The sequence below is a fragment of the Rattus norvegicus genome, chromosome 9 (assembly GCF_021556685.1).
Source record: "Rattus norvegicus strain SHRSP/BbbUtx chromosome 9, alternate assembly SHRSP_T2T, whole genome shotgun sequence".
NCBI lineage: Eukaryota > Metazoa > Chordata > Mammalia > Rodentia > Muridae > Rattus > Rattus norvegicus.
The window spans coordinates 53,559,569-53,584,911 of record NC_141542.1 but is presented as its reverse complement, the minus strand read 5'-3'; the positions used below and the strand labels follow the sequence as shown (position 1 = coordinate 53,584,911).

The following is a 25,343-nucleotide window of genomic DNA, read 5'->3' as shown; positions in this document are numbered from 1 at the left end:
TGAGAAGGAATCACATGTCCTCCCACTACCACGTCCTTTGCAGGTTGTGGGTGGCAGCTGCTGTTTTTATTTGTAACCCCCTTATATATGGTTTGGTGGTATTTTGAGAAAGATTTGTTTCACGGGTGACAGTTTATGTCATTCCTATTGGCCCAGGAATACTTGAATGCCAGTTCATGGGTTCTTTTTGTTTTCCTGCTGACAGGTTTTCATTGTTGATCCTGTTCATGAGACCACGGCAGAGCTGGTTAGCATAGCCGAGATGTTCCTCAGCAATCATATACCACTAAGGTAACATTGGGGTGTCTAGCTGAGCTTTGGGTTGTTACTTGGTCCATTAAGCTGTAGTATAATTAATAGTCGGATTTACTAATGGCAGTTTTATCTTCTTCGTGGTGAGACGCCTATGTCTTCTGGGACCGAGAATTTAATTCCAAATGCACAGAAGCTTACCGCCATTGAATTATTAACAACTGGCTGTGTAAAAATAGTTTGTGGTCCTCACTTGCTTCCTATTGGAAGGGAGTGTTCCCAGATGCATGCCCACATAGCGAGGATCGTATGTAGTGCTTTGCTGGGGGCCTTCGTTAGGTTTTCAAGAACTAAGTGCTTTAGAATGTTAAGTGGCCGTCTGTCCACACAGACAGATGCTTCTACGGTAGCCTAATTGGCAGGTCCACCAACTGGGCACCAGATAGCTGGGTTTTCCTTGTTCTTTTCATAGACAATAATATATGACAATATCTATAAATACATATAATATATAAGCAATACATATGTGTGTTAAGATATTTTCACTTACAATCGATAATCTTATAATTTTACAAGTTGATAAAATTTCAGGTTTTTTTTTTTTTTTTTTTCCTTCTTCTTTGAAGACAGGGAACTGGAAGTCACTGTATACACGAGGCTGGCTTTAAACTCAGAGATCCACTTGCCTCTGCCTCCCAAGTGCTGGGCTTGAATGAGTGTGCCTCTATACCAGCTAAAACTTAAGTTCCTAAAAATGAAGAAATGAGGTGTTGGCGAGATGGCTTGGTGGTTAAGAGCACCTGCTGATCTTCCAGAGGATCTGAGTTCAAGTCCCAGTACCCATGTCAGGTGGCTCTCTTCTGCCTGAACTCCAGCAGGAGGCTGGGGTGGGACTCCCCCTGCCTGGTCTTGCACCCACCACCACATATACCTGGCATACACTCACTCATAAGACACACATGCCCAGGTAAATAATAAAGTAAGAGTTCAGATTCTGTTTTCCAAAGTGAAGAATCTAAGGGACAGCAGAGCTCCTGGTAAACCAACATTGCAAAGTGTTCACTGCTCAGTCCTGACTGAATGGTAGCAGGCTTGTATGATTGCTCTGTCTGTCCTGTTTGTTATAGTGGCTATAAGATGTGTTTGATCGAGCGCTGTAGGAAGCATGGAGCTCTGTGGGAAGGGTCCGGGTTCCCCAGGGCGTTGAAGGAAAGGAGGATTATCAAGATCAGAGAGAGAGGAGAGGCTTGAGTGCACTGAGTTCTCATTAAATTTAAACAGCACCTGGCAAATGGGGAAGTCACAGCCATAGCTGTGCTGTGTTTAAGGGGATCTGAGGACACGTGAGCTGGTCCTCACATGGGACACTAACTGAACTTTGTGTGTTGTGGTGCGGGTCAGGAAGATTACTGATGTAGGCAAAGAAGGCACTTGAGCATTGAAGGGGAGCCTGGGAGATAGGCTGGCATTCGACTCCTGGTGAGGGCGATTTGATCCCGCCACGTGGATTGACATAAGCTGTGGAAAGGAGGCGGGTGTCCGAGGGACTCCCTAGGTTACCCAGGTCCAATGGGGAGGACCAGGAGACACAAAAGCCTGGGTGGAAATGGGAAGTGGATTTAGTCATAAGGAGACATGGGCTCTGGTGATGTGAACTGGTTACCTGGTATGCCTGCCTACATAAACATGATTAGGCCGGTTTTTCTGATTACATGGTTTCTGTCATGAGCATAGTCTTGAAAAGTAAAAGTTAACCTAAAACAAATCTCTGTGTACACATGTACATGTGGGCACACACCACTAGGTAACCAGTACTAACTTTCCTTTGATAGGATCTTACCATGTAGAGCATGCTGACATAGAACTCAGTGATATCCTCCTGCCTCTGCTCCCAAGTGCTGATTATACAGGCCTGTGCCACCACATCAGGCCACTGTTAACAGCTAGTATTTGATAAATATGTTCACAATTTTTACATTTCCGTACTTAATATGTCACTGTCCTTTGCTCATAATGACCCCATCACTTTCCTGTGTCTCTCTTTTTACCTCCTGCTTGTCTCTTCCCCTGCTCTTGCCTCCGTTATCCTCATGTATGTGTGTGTCTTCTTGTTTGGGTTGCTCTTGCTGTGATAAAACACCGTGACCCAGAGCTCCTTGTAGAAGAAAGGCTTTCTTCTGGTTTTACACTCCATCACAGGAAGCTAAGAGACCGTGTAGGAATGCTTCTTTTTTAAAAGATTTTTTTTTTTAAAGATTTATTTTAGTTATATGAGTACACTGTTGCTGTCTTCAGACACACCAGAAGAGGGCATCCAATCCCATTACAGATGGTCGTGAGTCACCATGTGGTTGCTGGGATTTGAACTCAGGACCTCTGGAAGAGCAGTCGGTGCTCTTAACTACTGAACCATCTCTCCAGCCCGTAGGAATGCTTCTTACTGGTGTGCTTTTATGGTTTGCTCAGCTAGCCCACTTGTCTAGTCAGACACCACCCAGAGTGGGTTGGGCCCTTCTGAATCAATCAACAATGAAGAAAAGTCATACAAATCTGACTACAGTCCAACCTGGCAGGCAGTTCCTCAGCTGAGGCTCCCACTTCCTAGTCATGTCAGATTGACAACCAAGATTAGCCATGTCTAATACATATATGTTCTCTTATGCCCTCCTACCCCTGTGTTTATAAATTTGATTGTGTGTGTGGTGTGTGTGTGTGTGTGTTATATAATCACACAATGAAATATTACCCAGTGATTAAAAGAAATTAGGAGAGTGGGTTTCGTGGCACATTCCTTTAATTCCAGCATTTGGGAGGTAGAGCCAGGTGGAGCTCTGTGAGTTTGAAGCCAGCTGGTCTGCAGAGAGTTCCAGGACAGCCAGGACTATACAGTCAGACTCTGTCTCAAAATCAACAACCACAAAAAAAAAAAAAAGAAGCCCCACTAGCTGTGTCTGCTGACACAGGATTATATTCCCAACACTTGGAAGGCACAGACAGCAGAATCCTGAGTTTAGACCAGCCTAGACTTCGCAGTGTGGTCAGTATAGGTTACCCATATTCTGTCTCAGAGAATAAGTAAATAAGTAAAACCATAAGTACTACCAAATAAGTAAAACCAAGTCATGTTGATTAAATAGCTGTGGGTTGGCTCAGTGGTAGAATGGTTTATGTGAGTGAGACTCTGGGCTTAACAAATGTATGTTGACTGATCTATGGCCATTAAGTAAACTATCATACTGTGGTTCATTTTTGCTATTGCTTGTGCTATGGAGTTGGACAGAAGTACCGTATCAACTATTTACATTATAATGTCTTACTAACTAGAACTCCTATGCCTCCTGTTTGCCCTTCCCTCCATTAACTTGAACCTTTGGACACTACTGACTTCTTAATTATCATCATAGTCTTTTATCCTTTTCAGAATGTCATATATCCTGTATACATGTATACTGTATACTGTGTATACTATGCAGCTTTTTTTTTTTTTTTTTTTTTTTTTGGTTCTTTTTTTTGGAGTTGGGGACTGAACCCAGGACCTTGCGCTTCCTAGTCAAGTGCTCTACCACTGAGCTAAATCCCCAACCCCACTAGGTAATATTTCAGTGTGTGTGTGTGTGTGTGTGTGTGTGTGTGTGTGTGTGTGTGTATGATTTATTATACTACAGATTGTTTATCCTTCACCTTTGAAGGCCCTTGCTTTAGTCTACTTTCTATTGCTGTGATAAATAAACACCATGCCATGGCAGAAGCAACTTGGGGTTTATTTCACTTTACAGTTTCCAGTCCATCAAGAAAGGGAAGTCAGGGCAGGAACTCTGGGCAGGAACCCGAGACAGGGACTGAGAAAAACCATGGAGAAATCCTGGAGTCTTGCTCAGCCTGCTTTCTTTTTTTTTTTTTTTTTTTTTTTTTTTCCGGAGCTGAGGACCAAACCCAGGGCCTTGCACTTGCTAGGCAAGCACTCTACCACTGAGCTAAATCCCCAACCCCGCTCAGCCTGCTTTCTTACACAATCAGATGACCCACCAAGGGGTGGCGCTGCTTGCAGTGGTCTAGGCCCTCCGTATCAATCAAGAATCCAGGCAATGCCCCATAGACATGCTCACAGCACAGTCTGATGGGAGTAATTCCTCAGCGAAATCCTCTCCTCTAGGTGTAACTAGGTTTCTGGGAAGTTGATAAAACCACTACCCTCCTGATGTTCAGGTTAACACACAGACATGTCACTATTAGGTCAGAACCTTTCTCTTTGTCCTCAAGGTCTCATGTTAGTATTAATATCACACTATAAAACAGCCTAACTTTTAAAAATGACAGTCTTTGAAAATTGTGTTACTTACAAAATCAATCTCAGTGTTTTCTATGCCGTGTGTGTGTGTGTGTGTGTGTGTGTGTGTGTGTGTGTGTGTTATTTTCTTTTGGGGGGAGTTTTCAAGGGTGGAGGGTGGGTATGAGGGTTTGGGCAGATGAGGGGGACTGTGGTGCATGACATGAAACTCAATAAAGACTCAATAAAGAGTTAAAACCAAGTTCAGTCTCAGGATCTAGAGAGATGTGTCAGCAGCTAAGACCTTACCCTGCCCTGCCAAAGGATCAAGTGTGATTGCCAGCATTGCACACAGCCCAGCCCACTGCCCAGGGAACCCAACACCCCCAGTCTCTGCAGACACCTGCACTCTTGTGCATATGTCGACACACAGACACACATACATACACGTAATTAAAAATAAATACTTTAAAAAATTCATTCACTTTAGAACATCTAACATCTCTTTAAAAATCCAAACTCCCTCAACTGTGAGCTTCTGTGAAATAAAAAATAAAGAACATATTTCTTATTCCAAGAAGGAAGAACCAGGGAACAGTTACAGTCAGATCAAAATAAAACTAAAATCCAACAATGTAAGTAGCTCAGTCAGTAACTTACTCAGGACTTGTGATTTTCTGGGCTCCAGAGGACTTGGTAGCCCCACCTCTTCATGCCTGCCATTTACAGCAACTAGATTCAGGTGAGCTTCCTTCTTGCTGTCTCTGGGGGTCATCCTCAGACCTGACACCTCTAATAAGCTGGAGTCTCTACTGCAGCTGTCGGCGCACCTTTTAAAAAAGAAAACCAAAAACTTTTTATTGATTCTCTGAGAGTTTCACACTATGCACCCCGGTCCCATTCCTCTTACACATCCTCTTATAACCTTCCTTTGTCCTTGCCACCTCCCCCCAAATAACACACACACACACACACACACACACACACACACACACACACACACACACACACACACAGCATAGAAAAACATCTCATCGTGGAAACTGTAGTGTGTCATAGTGTGTCCCACACAGTATATCCTCTGTCCACATATCTTCACTTGCAAATATTCATTGCAATGAGTCATTGGTCTGGTTCAAGATCTCTGACTTCTGTAATACCATCAATATTGGGAGTCATCAGGACTCCTCCTAGTTATTCTGCTATTGCCATGTGTCATGGAGATCCTGAAGCTTTGGATCAGCTGTCCCTTTCATGAATCCCATCTGTTTGCAGATGGTATAGATGTTGGGCCTGTGTGGTGGCTGAGCTGGTCAGCCTGCTGGCTCTCCCTTATCTGGACCACCAGGGTGAGCTCTTCCAGCTCTGTTCCAGCCAGCCACCCAATGCCACCATCAGCAGGAGATAGGGTCAACTCTCCGGCCCTCAGGTCCAGATCACCTGCACCCATACCTCCAGAGCCAGCTCCACTGTGCTGTCCAGTCAAGGTGCGGAGCAAACTCTCCCAAGTGCTGTAGCCTGTGAAGGGCTGGGCCAGCTCTCCTGCTCTCACACCCTGGGGCTGGCACATTCATGACTTCTCCAGCAGGGCCAGCTCCTCTGTGCTGCCCAGCTGAGGTGCAGGGCCTGCTCTCCTGAGTGTTACCGCCAGCTCACCTGCTTTTGTGACCTTGGAGTCAGCTCTCCTTACTGTCTCTGGGGGTGAGGGGGTATGGACATGATCCATGCCACTCCTTGGCAGACAATTGGTACGGTTCCTCTTCCTGTGCTCTCTCCCTTGGGGCCAGCTCACCACTCCTCCCCACCCACAGGGCCAGCTCTACTGTGCTGCCCAGCTGAGGTGTAGGGCGAAGGTGTACCTTTTTTTGGTGGCCTCTCCTAACCTCTCAGGGACTCTGACTTTACCACAGGGTTCCAAGTCTCGCCTCTGCATTACCACATTAGTTCTGAGGTCTCCATTGCAACTAAGGCTGCACCTTCACCTTGGCCTTTTAGCTTCTCACAGTGCCAAAGACTCAGCTTTTTTATAATCTCGTTAGCACCGGACTCTCCACTGCGCTTGAGGCTATACCTTCACCAGGAGACTCTCCTGGCCTCTCCCTGCATAAGGTCTCAGCTACCTTACATGACTGTCCATACCGTCAAAACCAGTGCCACGTGTGAGACTTACACATCATCATGTTTGGTTGTGAGGTTGACATACAGCCTTGGTCCTCTCTGTACCGAAGCTTCCGTATGCTGATTCTTCAGGAACTTTGAAGACCTTACCTCAGTGATGCTGGTCTCTTATTAACCACAGCTGGTCTTTCAGCATCAGCTAACCAACATCAGTTGTCTCAGAAAAGCCGAAGTTTCACTTCAGTAGTTCTGGTCTCTTTGTTAATCACAGCTGATTCTTTCGCTGACCAGAAACCACATAGTCTTCATTTAACAATATTTGAATGAATAGTCTTGTCACAAGCCCAGGCATTTCTCTGGCTTGTCTTATCTTCCAAGCTTTCACAGAATAGCCCACGAAACTTTGAACACTCAATGGCCTTTCCAGCTTAAGAGTTCTAAACCCTTCCACAGTTCTCCGCTAATCAGCACGGCCATCTGCCACAGCAGTGCCCAGCGGTCCTGGTGCTAGTTCCTGTTTTAGTTTGCTTCCTGTTGCTGTGATAAACACCATGCCAAAAGCAACTTGGGGGATATTTCATCCTATAGCTCATAGTCTTGCGTGAAGAGCAGTCGAGATAGGAATGTTCCCAGCAGGAACAGAGCAGACAGTCTACAGTATGTGGGGGAACAGCTGCTTACTGTCTCCCCTGCTGTGGCTTTCTCAGCTTACTTTCTTATGCAGCCTAGGGCCACCTGCCTGGAGTCACCACCCACCATGGGCTGGGTTGTCCCCCATAGATCATTTATTAAGGAAAGATCCTACACACACACACACACACACACACACACACACACACACACACGATGGAGGCAGTTCCTCATTTGGGGCTCTCTTCCAAGATATTGCTTAAGTTTGTGTCAAGTGATGAAACGCCAACTGGAGCCTGCGTGTGGCTTTCTTCCATTTGTGAGCAGTTACTACTGAAGCTTATACATGTCCAGTACAGATGTTTGTGTGGACAAAGTTTTGTCGGCAACATTGCTAGATGGTATGATGAGTATATGCTTGCTTTGTAAGACATAGTCACAGTGACTACCAAAGTGTCCAACCATTTTGCTTCTTCACTGACAGTGACTGGGAATCCCTGTTCCTTGTTGAAGCAGTTGGTGTCCAGCCATCGCAGGAGATGCGTAGCGATAGGCCATGTGCAGTTTATGGCTCTATAATGGCCCAGGGCCTTAGCCTTTTACCTTGTGGGTGTCTATTCAGAACTTATCTGTTTATATGGACTTTTTGAAACAGGACCTTGCTGTATAGCTCAGGCTGTCCTGAAACTCGATCTGTAGCCTGGGATAGCCTCAAACACACTGTCTTTCTGCCTCAGTGCTCCCAAGTGCTGGGAGTACAAGTGTGGGCTTCTTCAGCTTCAGGCCATTTAAAAACCTTGTTGTTTGTTTAATACTGAGTTTTAAGAGTCATTTTTATATTTCTCAGATAGGCATTTTTCACTTGTCTGCCATTTTTCCTTTCCTTCATTTGTAGTCCTCTCTCCCGCCCCACAAAGCAGGTATTTCTTGTTTTGTTTTGTGTGGGGTTTTGGGGTTTTTAAGATAGGATCTCTCTTGTCTTGAACTATGTGATCAGGCTGGCCTTGAACTCCCAGAGATCTACCCGCCTCTGCCCAGACTGCTCAGTGAAAGTCTTCATACTAACCTATTCTGAGAATGTGATGTAGGACAATGATTGGTTTTCATTTATTTATTATTATTCTTTGTTTGTTTATGAATTTTTCATTTTTCAAGATAGGGTTTGTCTTAATTTGGGTTTTATTGCCATGAAGAGACCCCATGACCAAGGCAACTCTTACAAAGGACAACATTTAATTTGGGCTGGTAACAATTTCAGAGAGCCAGTCCATTGTCATCACGATGGGAAGCATGGCAGCATGCAGGCAGGCATGGTATTGGAGGAATTGAAAGTTCTACATCTTGATTTGAAAGCAGTCAGGAGGAAACTATCTTCTTCACTAGGCGGAGCTTGAGCATATATGAAACCTCAAAGTCCCGCCTCTACAGTGACACACTTCCTCCAACAAGGCCCCACCTACTCCAGTTAGGCCACACCCACTCCAACAAGGTCACACCTCCTAATAGTGCCACTCTCTGTGGGCAAGCATTCAAACATGAATCTATGGGGGGACCAGACCTGTCCAAACTACTACAGGGTTTCTCTGTGTAATAGCTTTGGCTGTCCTGGAAGTCACAGAGATCCACATGTTTCTGCCTCCTGAGTGCCGGGATTAGAGGTGTGCAGTGCCATTCCTGGCTTCCTTTTGTGTTGCTTTAGTTATATTTAATTTTCTCAACTCCCCCAATTTCTGGGTTTTTAAAATGAGTTTATTTATTCTCTGTGTGTATGTGCCTGCTTTCTGTATGTGCACCACCTATGCACAGTATCTGCAAAGGCTGGAGTTGGACATCACATGCCCTGAAACGGGTTAGCGGTGCTGCTGAGCCATCAGATTGTGGGTGCTGGGAATAGATCTCAGGTGCTCTGCAAAAGCAGCCAGCACTCTTCATAGTTGAGATATTTCTCCAGCCCTCCAGTTTCAAAGCAGAACAGCATTTCTACCTATAATAGCAGTATTCTCTGTGTCAGTAAAGAAATCTATTGAAGACTCTGAAACAGATCGAACCTGTGGAAAAGCCTAACCTTTTCTGGACCCGACTCCTGTGTTCTGTAAATGAAGCTTGTGTACCATTGCTAGCCTTGGGTGGGTGTGAGCTGTGTTTCTCGGTTGGGGATGGACACTAGGGCTCTGCCCATCTCAAGCTGGTTGCCTTCTTTAAGATGCCCCTTTTTCTTCCCCCCTCTGCAGGATTGGTTTTATCTTTGTGGTCAATGATTCTGAAGATGTTGATGGGATGCAAGATGCTGGAGTCGCTGTTCTGAGAGCATATAATTATGTGGGTCAGGAAGTGGATGGCTACCATGCCTTCCAGACTCTCACCCAGGTATACTTTTATTCAAAGTGGCAAATACTTAATGTAAATTACTCAAAGTAGTTTGTGGTAAGAGAATTTTGTACTTATGTAAAAAGAAAAAGAAAAGTAAATTCTCATAGAGGGTACTCTAGTGTTTTATATTTCAGGGTTCCTTATACTTCATTGAGCCACTGATGAGAATGCTGTGGGTTTTTTCTTTTTTATGCTTAGAAATTATTATTATGTGGGGGTAGGGGGAGTCATGTATGTGGAGGCAGGGGAGGCTGTAGTACTTGGGTGGCGGTCAAGGACAATCTTTGGATGGCTTTTCTCCTTCTGTCACAGCATCTGGGGATCAAGCTTGGGTGTTAGGCTTGTTGAGCAATTCCCTTTCTTGCTGGCCCTTAGATGCAGTTCTTTTAAGAGCCAGACTAGGATATTAGAGAATATCTGCCTTTTGCTTATATGAAATCATCGGCTAATTCCTTTGGGCAATGTGATGTTCTCTACTTGGTTTTAAAAATATCCAGTCTTTTCTTGTGAGACTATCTTGTGGTTTCTTTCCTTTCTTCCCCCTCTTCTTTTCCTTCCTTCTCTCTTTTAAAGACATTTTCATATAGCCAGGGCTAACCTTGAGCTCTTGACTCTCGTATCTTCTCCTTCCCAGTGCGGCACCGTACCTGTTACTTTTTTCTTTTCTTTTCTTTTCTTTTCTTTTCTTTTCTTTTCTTTTCTTTTCTTTCTTTCTTTCTTTTTTCTTTTTCTTTTTTTTTTTTTTTGAGATAATAAGGTCTTTCTGTATATCTCAGGCTACCCTAAGACTCTGGATCTACCTCCCTCAGCTTCCCAAGTGTTGGCTATCTCAGGCATGTTCCAGAATATCTGGTTTCTATTATTTCTTTTTTTTTTTTTTCAAAAATTTTTTTCCATCTTTATTAACTTGGGTATTTCTTATTTACATTTCGATTGTTATTCCCTTTCCCGGTTTCTGGGCCAACATCTCCCTAACCCCTCCCCTTCCCCTTCTTTATGGGTTTCCCCTCCCCATCCTCTCCCATTACCGCCCTCCCCCCAACAATCACATTCACTGTGGGTTCAGTCTTGGCAGGACCAAGGGCTTCCCCTTCCACTGGTACTCTTACTAGAATATTCATTGCTACCTATGAGGTTGGAGCTCAGGGTCAGTCCATGTATAGTCTTTGGGTAGTGGCTTAGTCCCTGGACACTCTGGTTGGTTGGCATTGTTGTTCATATGGGGTCTCAAGCCCCTTCAAGCTCTTTCAGTCCTTTCTCTAATTCCTTCAAGGGGGGTCCCATTCTCAGTTCAGTGGTTTGCTGCTGGCATTCGCCTATGTATTTGCTGTATTCTGGCTGTGTCTCTCAGGAGAGATCTACATCCGGTTCCTGTCGGCTTGCACTTCCTTGCTTCTCTATTATTTCTTAAAGCATTGTTACTCCCTGTACTTAGGATATAAAGTGTTTATGAACTAATGGGATCATTTCAAGAAATCTTTAGTTCCCAAAATCAGGTGGAGGGGCGTCTCTGTGAGTTCAAGGCCAGCCTCATCTACATAGCAAGTTCTAGGCTAGCTGGGGGCTTCATGGTGATACCCTGCCATGAAAAAAAGAGAAAGACAGAAAGAGAGAAAGAAAGAAAGATCTTCAGCTTCTAATTACAGGCATCTTGTGAGAGATGTTGAAATGGTAGCATTGCTAAGAAGTTTCCATTTGATTTTTAAGAAAAATTGTCTTATTTTTCTAGAGTGTTTAGAGATTTTATCACATTTGAAATATGGGTTTAAAGGTGTGGTTGGTTGCCCTGTTTTCTTTTCTTAGATCTACAACAAAGTGAGGACTGGAGAAAAGGTGAAAGTTGAGCATGTGGTCAGTGTCTTGGAGAAGAAGTACCCGTATGTTGAAGTGAATAGCATTCTGGGGATTGATTCTGCTTATGATCAGAATCGGAAGGTAACACATTCTTTGGAACTTCTTATGTCCGTGGTATTGCAACTTGACTGCAGCCTCAGGCTGTCCTTCTTGGGCTGTGTGTTAGCTATAGTGGGGTGTTGATGCAACAGACATCTTGGAGACAGGGTGTCACTGTGCAGCTCTCGGCTGGCCTTGAGCTTGCAGAGATCAGCTGTGTGTGCTAGGATTAAAGGATTGCTGCTACCACACCCGGCCTCACTTGTCAGTCTTTGAAAAGTGAGTCTATTTCAGAAAGTACTTTTTAAAAAACTTGTATGTTAACTTTAAAGCTGGAAACAATAACTTTTTCATAATATAATAATTGTGCTTATATGATGTGTGTTCTGGATAAAACCTATTAGAAGTATAGAACCAGGAGGCAGTTATAGGGCATCATGTATCGTATTGATTTTACATCATTGTTGAGTCTCTAAATGGGTATGTTTTAAGAAATGTAATAACTATCTGAATGTGGTGGTGAACACCTTCAATCCCAGCATGTAGGAAGTCAAGGAAGAAGAGAAGACTTCAGCTTTTTGTGAGGTGACAGAAACCTAAGTACTTTGTGACCAGTTAGTACATACTTACATACCTATAACCAAAACAACATTTGTCTTTGCATTGTAAGAGGCGTTAGAAAATACTTGACTTGAAGAAGCACTAGTTGTAACTTCAAAAGTTGGACATGGAGGTTGGCAGGAACTACAAGAATCAGTTCCCTTTAGCAGCCAGCCTAGTGTGGAAAGAGTGGAAAGAGTCCCTCTGCTGGCCACTGGTAGCCGACGCCTAGAGGCTGGCTGCAGTGGGAGCTCAGCCTGCAGTAGACCCGGCTTGCCCATTTCGCTCAGCTTGGGCATTTTGTTTCTTTTTCAGCTACTACTGTGTTAGCAGTTCTCTGGGGACCCGTTGGCCTTCTGGGCTTGACCCTGATGGCTGTCAGTAAGCTCTGTAGTGTAAAGGGGAATGAATGTTCTCTCAACACTTGCAGATAGGGTTTTAGAAGACTGGAGGGCCTTCCGCACATATAGATAAACATGTACACACTCCATAGTCTATAAAGATTTTTTTGTTTCTTAGAACTCAGTAATTTAATTTCACACTTATCAAGTAAGGTATTAACCGTGATACCACTCTCTTAAGAATTAACTTACTAAGTGGAAGGTTTCCCTACCCCTTAAAAAAAAAACTTTAGTCATTTCTTGTTATATTTCTAGTTTTTGTTGGTTGTGGTGTTTTTTAAATATTTATTTATTGTGTGTGTATATTTGTGAGTATGCGTTCCATTTGTGTACCAGAGATCACTGGCTAATAGAGGGCGTCTGATCCGCAGGAGCTGCAGTCCTAGGTAGTGAGCCACCATGTGTGCTGGGAACAGAACTCAGGTGCTCTGCGAGACTGCGTTGTCTCTCTAGCCCTTCTGTTCTATTTCAGAATTTATTTTTATTATTATTGTGTGCCTATGGAGGTTAGACAACAACTTTGTAGAGGCTGTTTCATGGGTTCTGGAGATCAAGTTCAGTCTGTGGGCTATGATGAAAGTGTCTTTACCTACTAAGTTATCTTGATCACCCTGCTAATTTTTTTTTAAATCTAAACAGGCATGTAAGAAGATATGGTTTTGTTTTGTTTGTGTCCTTTGTTTTCTAGGAAGCCAGAGGCTACTATGAGCAGACTGGTGTAGGCCCCTTGCCTGTTGTCTTGTTCAATGGGATGCCCTTTGAAAAGGAGCAGTTAGACCCCGACGAGCTGGAAACCATCACAATGCACAAGATCTTGGAGACGACCACCTTCTTCCAAAGAGCCGTGTATTTGGTGAGTAATATTTTCACACCAGCTTTGGAAGCCGATGGCTTATACTTGGAGCTTCTAGGTCGAGTTCCTTAGTTAAATAATCTTACTAGGGCGTGGCTAGGCACACTTTCAATTCTATCATTAGGAGGCAGAGGCAGAGGCAGAGAGGCAGAGAGGCAGAGAGAGAGGGGCACAGGTACAGGCACAGATGAGTTTGGGGTCAGCTTGGTCCACATAGTGACTTTCAGGCTAGTCAGGGTCAGGTTTTTATTCTGTCTGCTAGTCTGATAATGAACCCTCGGTGACTGTCAGTTATGTGTATTTTCTTTGCTTGCCTCCTTTCCTCCCTCCTTGACTGCCCACCTATACCCCCATCAGTCATTTTGTGTGTGTATGCTTGTGCATGCTTGTGTGTGTGTGTGTGTGTGTGTGTATGCGTGTATGCGTGTGCACGCACGTGTGTGTATGTTGACAGAGCTTCTGTGTTAGCCTAGTCTGGGCTTCACTTGCCAGTCTTCAACCTCAGTCTTCTGAGGCCCACTTGACCTGCTTTTTTGTTTGTTTGAGACCAAGTCTCTCCATGTAGTCTGGACTGTCCTTAAACTTGCAATCCTCTTGCCTCTGCTGTCAGAGAGTAGTAGGATGATAGATGTGTGCCATCAGCTCTTTGTAACTCTAACGTTTTAATTGATTCTTTTACATATTTTATTTTTTATTGACTTTATTTATTTGGTAATCATGAGTTTTACAATTAGGTTCATAACCATGTTTTCGTTGTTGTTGAAGTATGCTAATACAGATTATTTAGGTTCCCTGTGTTTACGTCTACCATTTGGGTTTTTCAAGAATGGTATCTATTAGCTACTTCTTTTTGTTGTTGTTTCGAGTGTGTGTATATTTTTTCTCTGACTGTTGTGTTTTTCTCTTTATAATTGGACATGTCAGCTGTAATAACTCTTGGGCTTGAGCCTTCACCCTGTAAGGGAGTTTTCCTTCTTGTGCTGTTTGTTGATGTTGCAGCTGTTCTTGGTTTAATCTTAAGAAGATTCTTTGCTGTGTGTGAACTCTGCAGTATCTGCTTACTTAGCATACTGATTCGCTAGTAAGTGAACACATTTTTCTTAAGTGTATAGATCGAAAGTATTTTTCCAAGTATCTCTGTTGGTTCACACTAGGGAGTGGCTTGAGTCCTCAGCTGATCTTAGCTGCCTTTTGTGTCTGTGTGTTTGGTGGTGGGGGTTGAATCTCGGGCCCTGTGTATGCTAAGGAAACACTCACTCTGTCACACCCCAATGGTAGCCTTCAGTTACTGCTTGCATAGACTATCAAGATTAGTCATCAGGGTTGAGGGCTCCCTGTGGACTTTCTTGGGCGTGTGTGTTCCGGTGGATATCATGCTTCAGATTCTGGAGAGCTTCAGAAAATGGAACTTCCCCTTCTCCAGCTCTTTATTATTTGATCAGCTGCAATTCAGTCTATTTGGTGTATAATAATTTTTCTTAATTGTATCTGCAAATATCCCAGGGAAAAGCTACTGAAATGTGACTCAGCTCAAATAAAAAGAGTCCTGGGAACTCTACATTTTTTTTTTTTTTGGGTGATCTGTTGGTCTGTTAAGGGTTTTGTTAGTTAGAGAGAGGTAAATTATAATAGAGCAAATTAAAATGTCCTAAAGACCACTTTCCTACCAGGATTCAGGCTTCTCTTCAGTAAAGGTACCTCAGAATTTTGCAGGCATGTAGTTAATTTTCTGAGTTTTGGGAAAGTTGTTGTTGTTGGTGGTGGTTGGTTGATTGTGTGTGTGTGTGTGTGTGTGTGTGTGTGTGTGTGTGTGTGTGTGTGTTCACTGTTACCCACTCATCTCTTGGGCTGTTTAGAGGGTTGGTATCTCTTGGTGTCTTGGACAATCCTGCTGTCAACCACGTCCTGTTCATAGAGCTCCGCACTGAGGCTAGAGCTTGGTGCATGCTGGGTGAGCACTCCCCGTCTGACCTGCGCTCCAGCCCTCTACGCTGAACAACGGCCATCGTTGCACAGATGTTTCCACTCTGATGGTTTTAGTTCATTCTTTTCTTGTGTTTTCTACTTTCGTTGTTTGATCCAAGAAAACACTGCTAAATCATTGCCTGTCTCCTGTTAAGATTTTCCCTAGTGGTTTCTTCTAAGACCTTCATGCTTGCGAATCTTTAGGGTAAGCCTTGGACCTATTTTGAATTAGTTTATTTTTTTTTTCATTTATTACTAATGTTTTGGAGATGTACCTGCCACAGCATGTGTGTGGAAACCAAACACAGCTGTGTGGCGTCATGTCTCTCTTTCCACCTTTCCACAGGTTCTGGGGAGTCAAACTCAGGTTACCAGGTTGGTCCATCCAGCTCTTTACCTACTGAGCCATCTCCGTAGCCCTGATAACTGTTTTCCAGACAGTGTCAGTAGCACAGGTTGACCTGGAACTTGCTACACAGCCCAGGTTTGCCTTGGACTCACAGAGAGCTGTCTGCCCTTGAGTGCTAGGTTTAATAGTATGTGTTACTATACCCAGTCTCTGAAGATTTTTTGTATGTATACAGTGACACTTAGAACAAATCTACTTATTTTAAAAATTTATGAGTTTAGTGGTGCATGCCTTTGAGCCCAGCACTCAGGAGGCAGAGATAGATTCTTGAGTTCAAGGCCACCCTGGCCTACAGAGCAAGTTCCAGGAGAGCAGGGCTTCACAGAGGAACCCTGTCTGTGGGATGATGTCACAGGTGAGGCAGGTACAAGATAGAATGAGGCCTGTCATTGGATGAGAAGGAAGGATGGGTGGGAGAAAAGTTTGAAGGAAGAGGAGAAGGAGAGAGTTGGCGGAGACAATATGGGGGCTGACATTAAGATTCCATGCTGGACCTTTACAGGTTGTTATGAATGTTCTTAAGGGATGGATGTGTACAGGGCTTTGTATGTTTAGGTGGGCAATTATATCTTATTAATTGGGTCAAAAGTTATTGTGTTTTGTGGTCTTTCATGTGTTGATTGAAGTGTAATGGAGTGTGGGGTGACTGGTCTGGGCCACCACAGAGTTGGGATGTGTGTTTCTGGCATGGAAATCTGCCTTGGGAACTAGATAGGTAGAGAGATTGCTGCCAGGCTCAGAGAGAGGCCTTTGGCAGTGTGATATGGGATAGAGCAAAGTGGGTGAGAGGCTTTGATGACTGAGAATTAAGATATCCAGCAGATACCTTGGGGCACTGTGGTGTAGACCTAGTGGGGGATAAAAGGCAGTGATACTTTTTTTATTTTTTTATATTTATACAACAACACTTGTCTTAATCCCCCCAAAACAAACAAACAAACAAACAAACAACACAACAACAAAAACCGAATAAATAAAATTTTATTCCTGGTCTTTTTAAAGATTTATTTGTTTGTTTTATGTAAATACATGGTACACTCTCATTGTCTTCAGACACGCCGGAATATCAGGTTCCATTACAGATGGCTGTGAGCCACCATGTGGTTGCTGGGAGTTGAACTCAGGGCCTCTGCAAGAGCAGTCAGTGCTCTTAACCTCTGAGCCATCTCTCCAGCCCTATTTCTGGTCTTTTAAACAGACAGTTCTTGAAAAACTCTATATCAACTTACTGCAGAACAACATTTGGCCCTTACTTTATGCCTCATAAAAATGAATTCAAGGGCTGGCAAGATGGCTCAGTGGGTAAGGAGCTTGCTGGCCAGTCTAGCAACCTGAGTTTGATTTCCCAGAGCCCATGTGAGGGAGGAAAGAGAGCAGTGGCTCCACACAGTGGCTGTGTGTCTCCTACCAGGGGAACGATGTCTTAGCTGTCTTGTTCTGAGCCTCCTGTCTTTCAAAGAATGTTCCTGACATCCCAGTGTGGGCTACAGAGGGAGGCACTATGTGTGTATGCAGCCATACTGCTGGGCCTGTTACTGGGCTCACATGAACATCTGTCTTTAGCTGTGCCCATACAACCAGCTGTTACAAATCTACTAACTTTCTATTTCTAGTGATTGTCATTGCTGATTCTCCTTTAACTAAACTCCTGCCCATTCTGTTTCTCTTTTCATACAGGGTGAACTGTCACATGATCAAGACGTGGTAGAGTACATCATGAATCAGCCGAATGTTGTTCCAAGAATCAACTCTAGGATTTTGACAGCTAAGCGAGAGTATCTGGATCTAACAGCAAGCAGTAAGGAGCAATTCAGCAACAACTTTTGGCTTTTGGCTTTGTGTTTCACATTCTTATATTTACTAGATTATAATATTAAGAAGATAGCTCAAAATTATGATCTATGCTTCTAAACTCACAAGCATTTCCTTCTACAAAAGATAAATTCAGGGACTGAAGAGATGGCTCGGTGGTGAGAAGTACTTACTGCTTTTGCAGAGGACTCGGGTGTGGGGAGCGGCTCCCTCTCTGGTCTCCAGAGGCGCCAGACTCAAATACACATTCATGCAGTCAAAACATACACTTAAAAAAAACACATAAAATAAAAATAATCTTAATTTAAAAATGGAGGTCTGGCTGGGCACAGTAAGTGTATGATGGTCCACGCCCCCAGGAGGAAGCTGCAGCTGTGGAGGTGGCTGTAGGAGCCTGGGTGGCACTCTGAGGAGTTTAAGGTGGGGTGCGGAGGCTGCCAGAGGAGAGGGGGTGGCTTGTGACGCTCACAGAGATGGAGATCTGGGTGCTGGAGACTACTTACAGAGCCCCGAGAATTTAATTCCCCATTGACCTTAATTCACTTCCAAGAACTTCAAGGGTACTTCTGTCTTTCCAACATTTTAGCCTGTCAAAATTCCCGTACGACAGTCCCTCAGTGAAGTCCCTAACTTTAACTTCTTCCTGTCATATGTGAGCTTAGCTCTGAGGGCAGCTTTGATGGAACTTCCCCAAGAGGAAAATGTCAATTCATGAGTTCTGCAAATAAAATTCAAAAGGCACAAACTTGTGGGCAGCCATGTTTCTCGTGCTGTTAAGGCACAGGCTAAAGGCTTACAACGAAGCCCAGCTGCTTGCTCAACCTTACCAAGATGCTGTAAATCAAAACCCCAACCCCTTGGAAGCAATTCTGCAACAGGCGGCTGCTCTGCCTTCTAGGGACCTCCCCTTTGCCTTAAAGGATTATGTGTTTAAGGAGCTTCAGTGGGACTGACCAGGGGACGGACAGACAGACAGACAGACGGTCATTGAGCTAATGCTCTCTAGAAAACTTAAGTCCATCCTAGAGCTTTGGCATAAGCCTTTCAGAATCTCCTGTGTGCTCCAGCAGAGCTGCTGCATCTTCTCCTCAGAAGCAGTCTTTGGATTCAGATTTCATCAATCATTTAATGAACAAAAAGCTTGACTCTCTCACTTGACATAGTCCCACCAACATTTAGTGGCCGTTTGAATCCCACCAGTGGAAAACCTTTGCAGCTCTTTCACTGCTGCTGCAGCTGCTGCCATCCCCACAGCGTCAACACCTGCCTGCCTCAAACCTGACTACAGATTACAGATCCTGTTCCCCAAGCACTCCCGGTCAGGAGTTGACCATCTTAGTCAAACAGTAGCGTCGTTGAGGGCCAGCAAGACAAAGAAACCTCTAGGACTTGTCTGGAACCTGCTGTTGTAATTATATGTCTGTTTCCGTTTTTCCTTTTTTCCCCCCAGATAATTTTTATGTGGATGACTTTGCCAGATTTTCTGCCTTGGACTCTCGGGGCAAGACTGCTGCTATTGCCAACAGTATGAACTATCTGACAAAAAAAGGTAATCCACTAGGGCTTAACTGGGTCCCTCTTGTTCATTCTTTATTTAGTATTTACAAATAAACTCCATCTAACTGTCTTGGGAAAAGAAATTACTTCCTGTATTAATTTTTGCTTATAATGCAAGTATAGAAAAAACATTTTAAAATATAGTTCTGTTTATGTCTCTAAAAATTCAACTATTTTCTTTAAATTTTATGCTTATCATTAAAATCAATAGGAAAAGCCCTTTGTGATTCAAAATGGAGAACATCCTATCAAATGGTTTTGCCTGGCTCTTTAGTTACATCCTAGGGTTACTTTTTACTCTAGAACTAACTTATAAACTGGATTCTAGAGAGCCTTGTGTGATTGGTTAAAGTGATTTTATGCAGTTACTTAGTTAAGCTACACTTGTCTAAAGTCACTGTTCTCATCTGCAGGCAGGTCATTCCTGGCGGGGTTGACATTATTATCCTTCCAGAGTAGGTCTAGTAAATCTTGCCACTCCCAGAAGTCCCAGTTGTCATTAAGACAACTAATTTTATCCAGCTGTGGTCTCCCTCAGAGCATCTGGTTTCCCAAGGCTATATAAGCTCCCACAATTAGTCTGCTGTGCTTCCCAAAGATTTTGTTTCTGAGGCGTCTCAGATCTTGAACATGGCGGGAGCTAGAGCAGAAGCCCCACAGTCCTGTTAGCTGTGTCTGAGTGCTGACTTTAATCACATACAAATGACCTTCTCTTTTCTTCTGCTCTCTCTCCCTTTTATTTATTTATTTTTATTTTTTATTTTTATTTTTTTGCCTTTGTCCAGGAATGTCCTCCAAGGAAATCTATGGTAACTCCAGAATGTTCCCTTCATTTTCATAATTAGTTTGTATGGTTTCAGACCATTGTTATTCAGAATGTATTGACATCCATTGTGATGTTTCTGAAACCTGTGGGTAACAGAGCATAGATAAACAATGTACATGTTTGCAGACCTCTCAGAAAGTTGTAAATTAACACCATTGGAGGCTACATTGCGTTGCCCACATGTTTCATTGTGAATGCTAACAGATCCCCAGATCACAGGACAGTTAATCAATGCATGCTCCTAGTTTCTTACCGAGCTGCTTGGGCGATCACTCTGCTTCATGTTAGTAGAGATATTCCGTTACTTTTTGTTTTCTGTCTCTATCTACCAGTCATTTTCTTGTTCTTCTTTGTGCATGTTTTTCAGAAATCCTTTGGCCTAATTTTAATGTTGCAACATAGACCATCTCTTTTTCCTTCTAGTGAGTTTGTTCTTGTTTTTCTACAGATGATTCCTTTATTAGGCCAGTGACTTTTTGGATTGTTGGAGATTTTGATAGCCCTTCTGGGCGGCAGTTATTATATGACGCCATTAAACATCAGGCAAGTGTCTCAGATTCACTCTGGGAGGGGAATCAGGTGGTGTTTCTAGTACTTCGTGTGCTGAGGAAAAGGAGCATAGTGTCTTCAGAGGGTTTCAGCTCCTAAGAAAAGAGGTCTACGTCTGTAGAGCCTAGCTTCACTTAAGGGGATATCCTTTAAGGGAAACATAAGGAGATCCTCAACGCGGGATTTTCTGCATGCTGTACATGTTCCTGCTGCAGGGAGCTCGCCAAGAACTATGACATGAAGAGAGGCTGAATGTGAGGCTGAGCCATCTCTCCAGCCCTGGATCTCTGTCCCCCCTCCCCTCCATACATACATACATACATCATACATACATACATACATACACTCACTCATTTATTATGGGAAAAGACACATGCATGACATGCTGCATATGTGGAGGTCAGAAAAGACGTCTTATAGAAAGTGCTTCCCTTGCACCCCATGGGTCATAGGAATTGAATTCAGGTCTCGGCTGGAAGCCAGCAGTGTCTTTACTAGCTGAGCCATCTCGCTGTGCAGCTTGCGTTCCCAGCCTAAGTCCCCCATCTTCTCTGTCTAGTCCTGTTTTGTTAGATAGTCGGCCGCTACCCAGGCCTTGCTGCTGGCATGTGAAAAGGCAAGGAAATAAAGATGGATGCACAGGGCCTAAAGAAAGGCTCATGTTTTAAAAGATGGAATGCATTCAGAGTATAAATGCTGAGGAAAGACTAACTCTTGTTGGTCTATGGTGTCTGCTGTATTTATAGAAATGAAGCTGGAAAGGAAGACTGGGGCCAGTTTATACAGGGTTTAGCAGACTCGACCGTACATATCACCTGAATTTTATTTTTAATATAGACAGCTACTGAAAATGTTTAGAAGAGACCTTGCTATTATGGAACATAACTAATGTAAATTTGGTCTGACTGTGTAGCCCAGGCTGGCCTTGAATTTTCAGATATCTGCCTGCCTCTGCCTCCTGAGTTCTAAGATAAAAAGTGTGTGCCAGCATGCCTGGTCAGTGTTACCTTTAAAGTTCATACCATATAGCATGTAATTCTCATCTCCCCTTCTTTTGTGAATAGAAAACCAGTAACAATGTTAGGATAAGTATGATCAATAACCCCAGCCGAGAGATAAGTGACTCAAGCACCCCCGTCTCCAGAGCCATCTGGGCAGCTCTCCAGACACAGACCTCCAACTCTGCTAAGAACTTCATCACCAAGATGGTCAAAGAGGAGACGGCAGAGGCCCTGGCCGCAGGAGTGGACATTGGGGAATTCTCTGTCGGGGTAAGGCTCGCAGGTTTCGAGGATAGCCTGATAGCTTCTCCCCTGGGCAGATAGACCCTGTTCATAATTGGGTGTCTACTTGTTTCTGCATCTCAGGGTAATTTTGTTGTTGTTGAGTTAGAATCTTAGTAAATAATTTTGTCATGTTGCATTTTACTTTTAGACTTGCTTTGGTTTCAGGATGCTTATTTTAAAAGTTTGTGCCACTTTGTATAATCTTAAAGATAATATTTGGTTTATTTATAAAGTAAAAAAACAGATTTAAGATGCTTATGAGTTAGAAGATCAGCTGTTTTTTCCTCCGAAAGCCTGTGTTTATTCAATGGTTTGATGTTACTTTATTTTTTACTGTTTTGTAGTTTGAAAATTTCTGATAAAATCACAAGTATATTGAGTTTCTGTTAGAGGAAATGGCTGTCACCTCAAGTTAACAGATTTAAAAATGCTAAAAAAAAAAGTTGCTGAGAATAGATGGGCAGGTAAACAAATCAGAAAACAGGAAACGGGGGTGAGGAGTTCATGAGGAGGGAAGAAAGATGAGTAAAGGAAGAACTAAAGTTGTCTTAATCGGGAAACATAGCTCTTACTTTTCACCAAAGCACATTGCAGTTTACTCGTTGTTAGCACTTGGTTGTGTGGTTGGCTTAATAACAGTGACTTTCCTTAAAAATGATTACTTCCTAGGGCATGGATGTCAGTCTTTTTAAAGAGGTCTTTGAGTCTTCCAGAATGGATTTCATTTTGTCTCATGCCCTGTACTGCAGGGATGTTCTGAAACTGAAGAAGGGACAGAGAGTGGTGATCAGCAACGGAAGGGTGAGGACTTGCTGGGCTGCGAGCTCGCCTTCACGGGTCTCTGGCTCTCTGGATTTCTGGCTCTCTGAGCCTCCCTTGGGCTGTACTAGAGCGGCCCTCCTGATGGCTGCCAAGGCCTCTTGAGGCCTCTCAGTGCTGGCACAGAGTTCTGTCCTGTCCTTCCAAGAAAGTGTGCTTCTGATGCAGCCCTGTGGGGTGTTGCCTGATGTTTATTTGTGTCTAGACACTGGGACATAATAGTAAGTGTAGGGCTCTCAGATCAGGATGGCTGCTTACAAAGTAGATCTCACTGTTGTCTGCTGAGAACTGATGCAGACAGCACTGCAATCTCATGCCAGCCTGCTTAGGTTAATGTGGAACACGCAGGCTCCGGGGTCTGAGGGATTGATGGGTAAATGTTAGAGGCATTGTTCATTCTAGTCATGCTTCAGGGCAGGAGTTGTAAGGTGCTTGCTGTGTTAGGTCCCAGCCCGGCAGAGGCTTCCCAGGAGCAATGACTGCTGCCCTGCAGCTCTGCCCTCCTCCTCCTTACCTCACAGATCATTGGGCCACTGGAGGACAGTGAGCTCTTCAACCAAGATGATTTCCACCTCCTGGAAAATATCATTCTGAAAACATCGGGACAGAAAATCAAGTCTCATATCCAACAGCTTCGCGTAGAAGAAGATGTGTAAGTTTTCATACTTAGTAATGAGTTAGAAACAAGTGGTAAAACTTGTGTTCCAGTTAGAGGCTAGTTCATGTCACTGAGTCTTTCACTGGTCAAAGTGAGGGCTATGGATTGTCAATTACACCACCAAGTCAGTGGGTGTATTTCTAGTTTTACTTAACATCGCTCACATCACTTGTGTTTCTGAATTATTTCTCCACTTCAAATCTGGAAATGTTGAAACATATGCAGAAGCAAAAGCCTGAGTCTGCTTCCTGTAGATGCCCGGGTTGGGACTGTCGGCTGGTTCTTTGGTTCACAGTTTCATGGTGGTAGGGGGGAATGCGTGCTTCTTTCCTCCTCTGTGTGTGGGAAACCAAGTTGTTGCTCTAGCAGACGATGGTGAGTTGGCTGTGGCTGGCTTGTGATATTCACTGTTTTAGCATTCTTATCAACTACTGTCTTTTACTGTTTCACTTCCATCCATTTCTACACGCTATGTGTTGTCCTTTGTGCATTAGATGTCACACAGGCATGTCCATGAGGATACATTGGTTTAATGTGTTAAGGACCTGCTATAGTGTTGTCCAGTGGCATCTCCATTCCTAACAACACTGCTCCCGGGTTCAGTCTCTCTCCTCCCACCAGCACTTCTGGTTTGTGGGTTTGTTTGTTTTTCTTTTTAAGCAGTAACTGTCCACCCTCACAGAGTGGAGTGATGTCGTCTTACAGCTCAGTGGTGCCCCTGAGGTACTGTTCTCATGCACAGACAGCATTGGCCACTGTGTATCTTCGGCAAATGTCTATTCTAGTCTTTGCATCACTTTAACCAGGTTCTTTGGTTTTCTTATTTAATTGTGGGCATTCCTTATATTCTGGCTGTCAGTTCCTTATCAGAGCCATGATTTGAAAGTGTTTTCCCTATTCCCATAGTTGCCCTTTGACTCTGTGTAATGCCATTTGATTCATACTTGGACAATATAAAGCACTTAAAGTTCTTTTTTCCCTCATCTTTTTCATGTGTTGTCACACTGCATCTTTTTGTAATGTGTTGTCTTTGATTGCTGTCACAGTAGCCCTTTTGCCATGTGATATGGGAAGATTATGGGGGATCGTGGCTGGTGGTGCTATGGACCACCATACATCCACATACATACTGGGAAGTTTTCTACCCCTGAGCTACTTTTCTAGACTGAGAAAAAGTTCTTTTTATTTGGCTCAGTGCTGAGGCCAAGATACAGTGGTTCCCTCTTCCCTCAGTGGCTCATGCGTGGTGGCCTTTGCCTGCCTATGAAACATTCCCCAGGGCCGCTGTATTTGGAGTAGTCCCCTGCTCCTGGGTAGCTTTCTGAGCCTTGGCTGGACACTCTCTGATCTGGTGTTTGGTGATGTACAGGAAGTTGCCTGCTCTGTGGCCACAAGTATTCACAGCTGATCCTGGGAGGTGGAACAGATGATTAACAGTGGGATTATTTGGTTCAAAGAGAAAATGTGCAACCTTGGTTATAGTTGAAGTCCAGCACAGCTGCTTTTGAATGGTTTTCCTGGCAGACCAGTGAGATAGTCAGGGACTACAGGTACCCGCTGCCAAACATGACTACCACAGTTGATTCCTGGGACCCATATGGTGGGCAGAGAGAACGGACTCTCAGAATTGACCTCTGACCTCTGCACACATGTAAGAGCCCGTGCACATGTATACAAATAAATGTAATTAACATTTTTAAGTAGAGGGGGTAGGTAAAACAGGGAGTTTTGTTTTGTTTTGTTTTATGTCTGGTAACACATTAAAGAACCTCAGAGGCACCAAAATGGATCGATGTTGCACTAAGGGATGAGAACAAAGTACTTCTTGGATTAATTTGACCAAGGGTGAGCCTAAGTTTGAATTCTCTATTTCTTTTCCTGTATCCTCCATCTCTATGTAGTTTGTGGTTACTGGGCCATCTGTAGTGTGTCTGGCGTGTGTGTGTGTGTGTGTGTGTGTGTGTGTGTGTGTGTGTGTCTATGTGTCTGTGTCTGTGTTTGGTCTCTATCTGTCCCTTTGTCTGCCTTCCCCTAACAGAGGGCTTTCCTCTGTATTTATTAAACCACACAGAAAGTAT

The 25,343-nt window shown here is 43.7% G+C and overlaps 1 protein-coding gene across 2 annotated transcripts in view; it reads left to right on the top strand.

Moving 5' to 3' along the window:
• The window catches only part of Uggt1 (UDP-glucose glycoprotein glucosyltransferase 1), a 113,222-nt gene that overhangs the window by 52,793 nt on the left and 35,086 nt on the right, over nucleotides 1-25,343 (top strand). Inside the window, exons 15-25 of one of the 2 annotated variants that reach the window (NM_133596.2) lie at nucleotides 206-291; nucleotides 9,499-9,634; nucleotides 11,441-11,572; nucleotides 13,220-13,384; nucleotides 17,436-17,556; nucleotides 19,021-19,119; nucleotides 19,913-19,936; nucleotides 20,402-20,496; nucleotides 21,567-21,773; nucleotides 22,458-22,589; nucleotides 23,129-23,259. In NM_133596.2, the coding sequence (NP_598280.1) occupies nucleotides 206-291; nucleotides 9,499-9,634; nucleotides 11,441-11,572; nucleotides 13,220-13,384; nucleotides 17,436-17,556; nucleotides 19,021-19,119; nucleotides 19,913-19,936; nucleotides 20,402-20,496; nucleotides 21,567-21,773; nucleotides 22,458-22,589; nucleotides 23,129-23,259 (1,328 nt within the window). The remainder of the gene's footprint in view (nucleotides 1-205; nucleotides 292-9,498; nucleotides 9,635-11,440; nucleotides 11,573-13,219; nucleotides 13,385-17,435; nucleotides 17,557-19,020; nucleotides 19,120-19,912; nucleotides 19,937-20,401; nucleotides 20,497-21,566; nucleotides 21,774-22,457; nucleotides 22,590-23,128; nucleotides 23,260-25,343) is intronic. The other variant, XM_087564676.1, reaches the window with a different exon arrangement.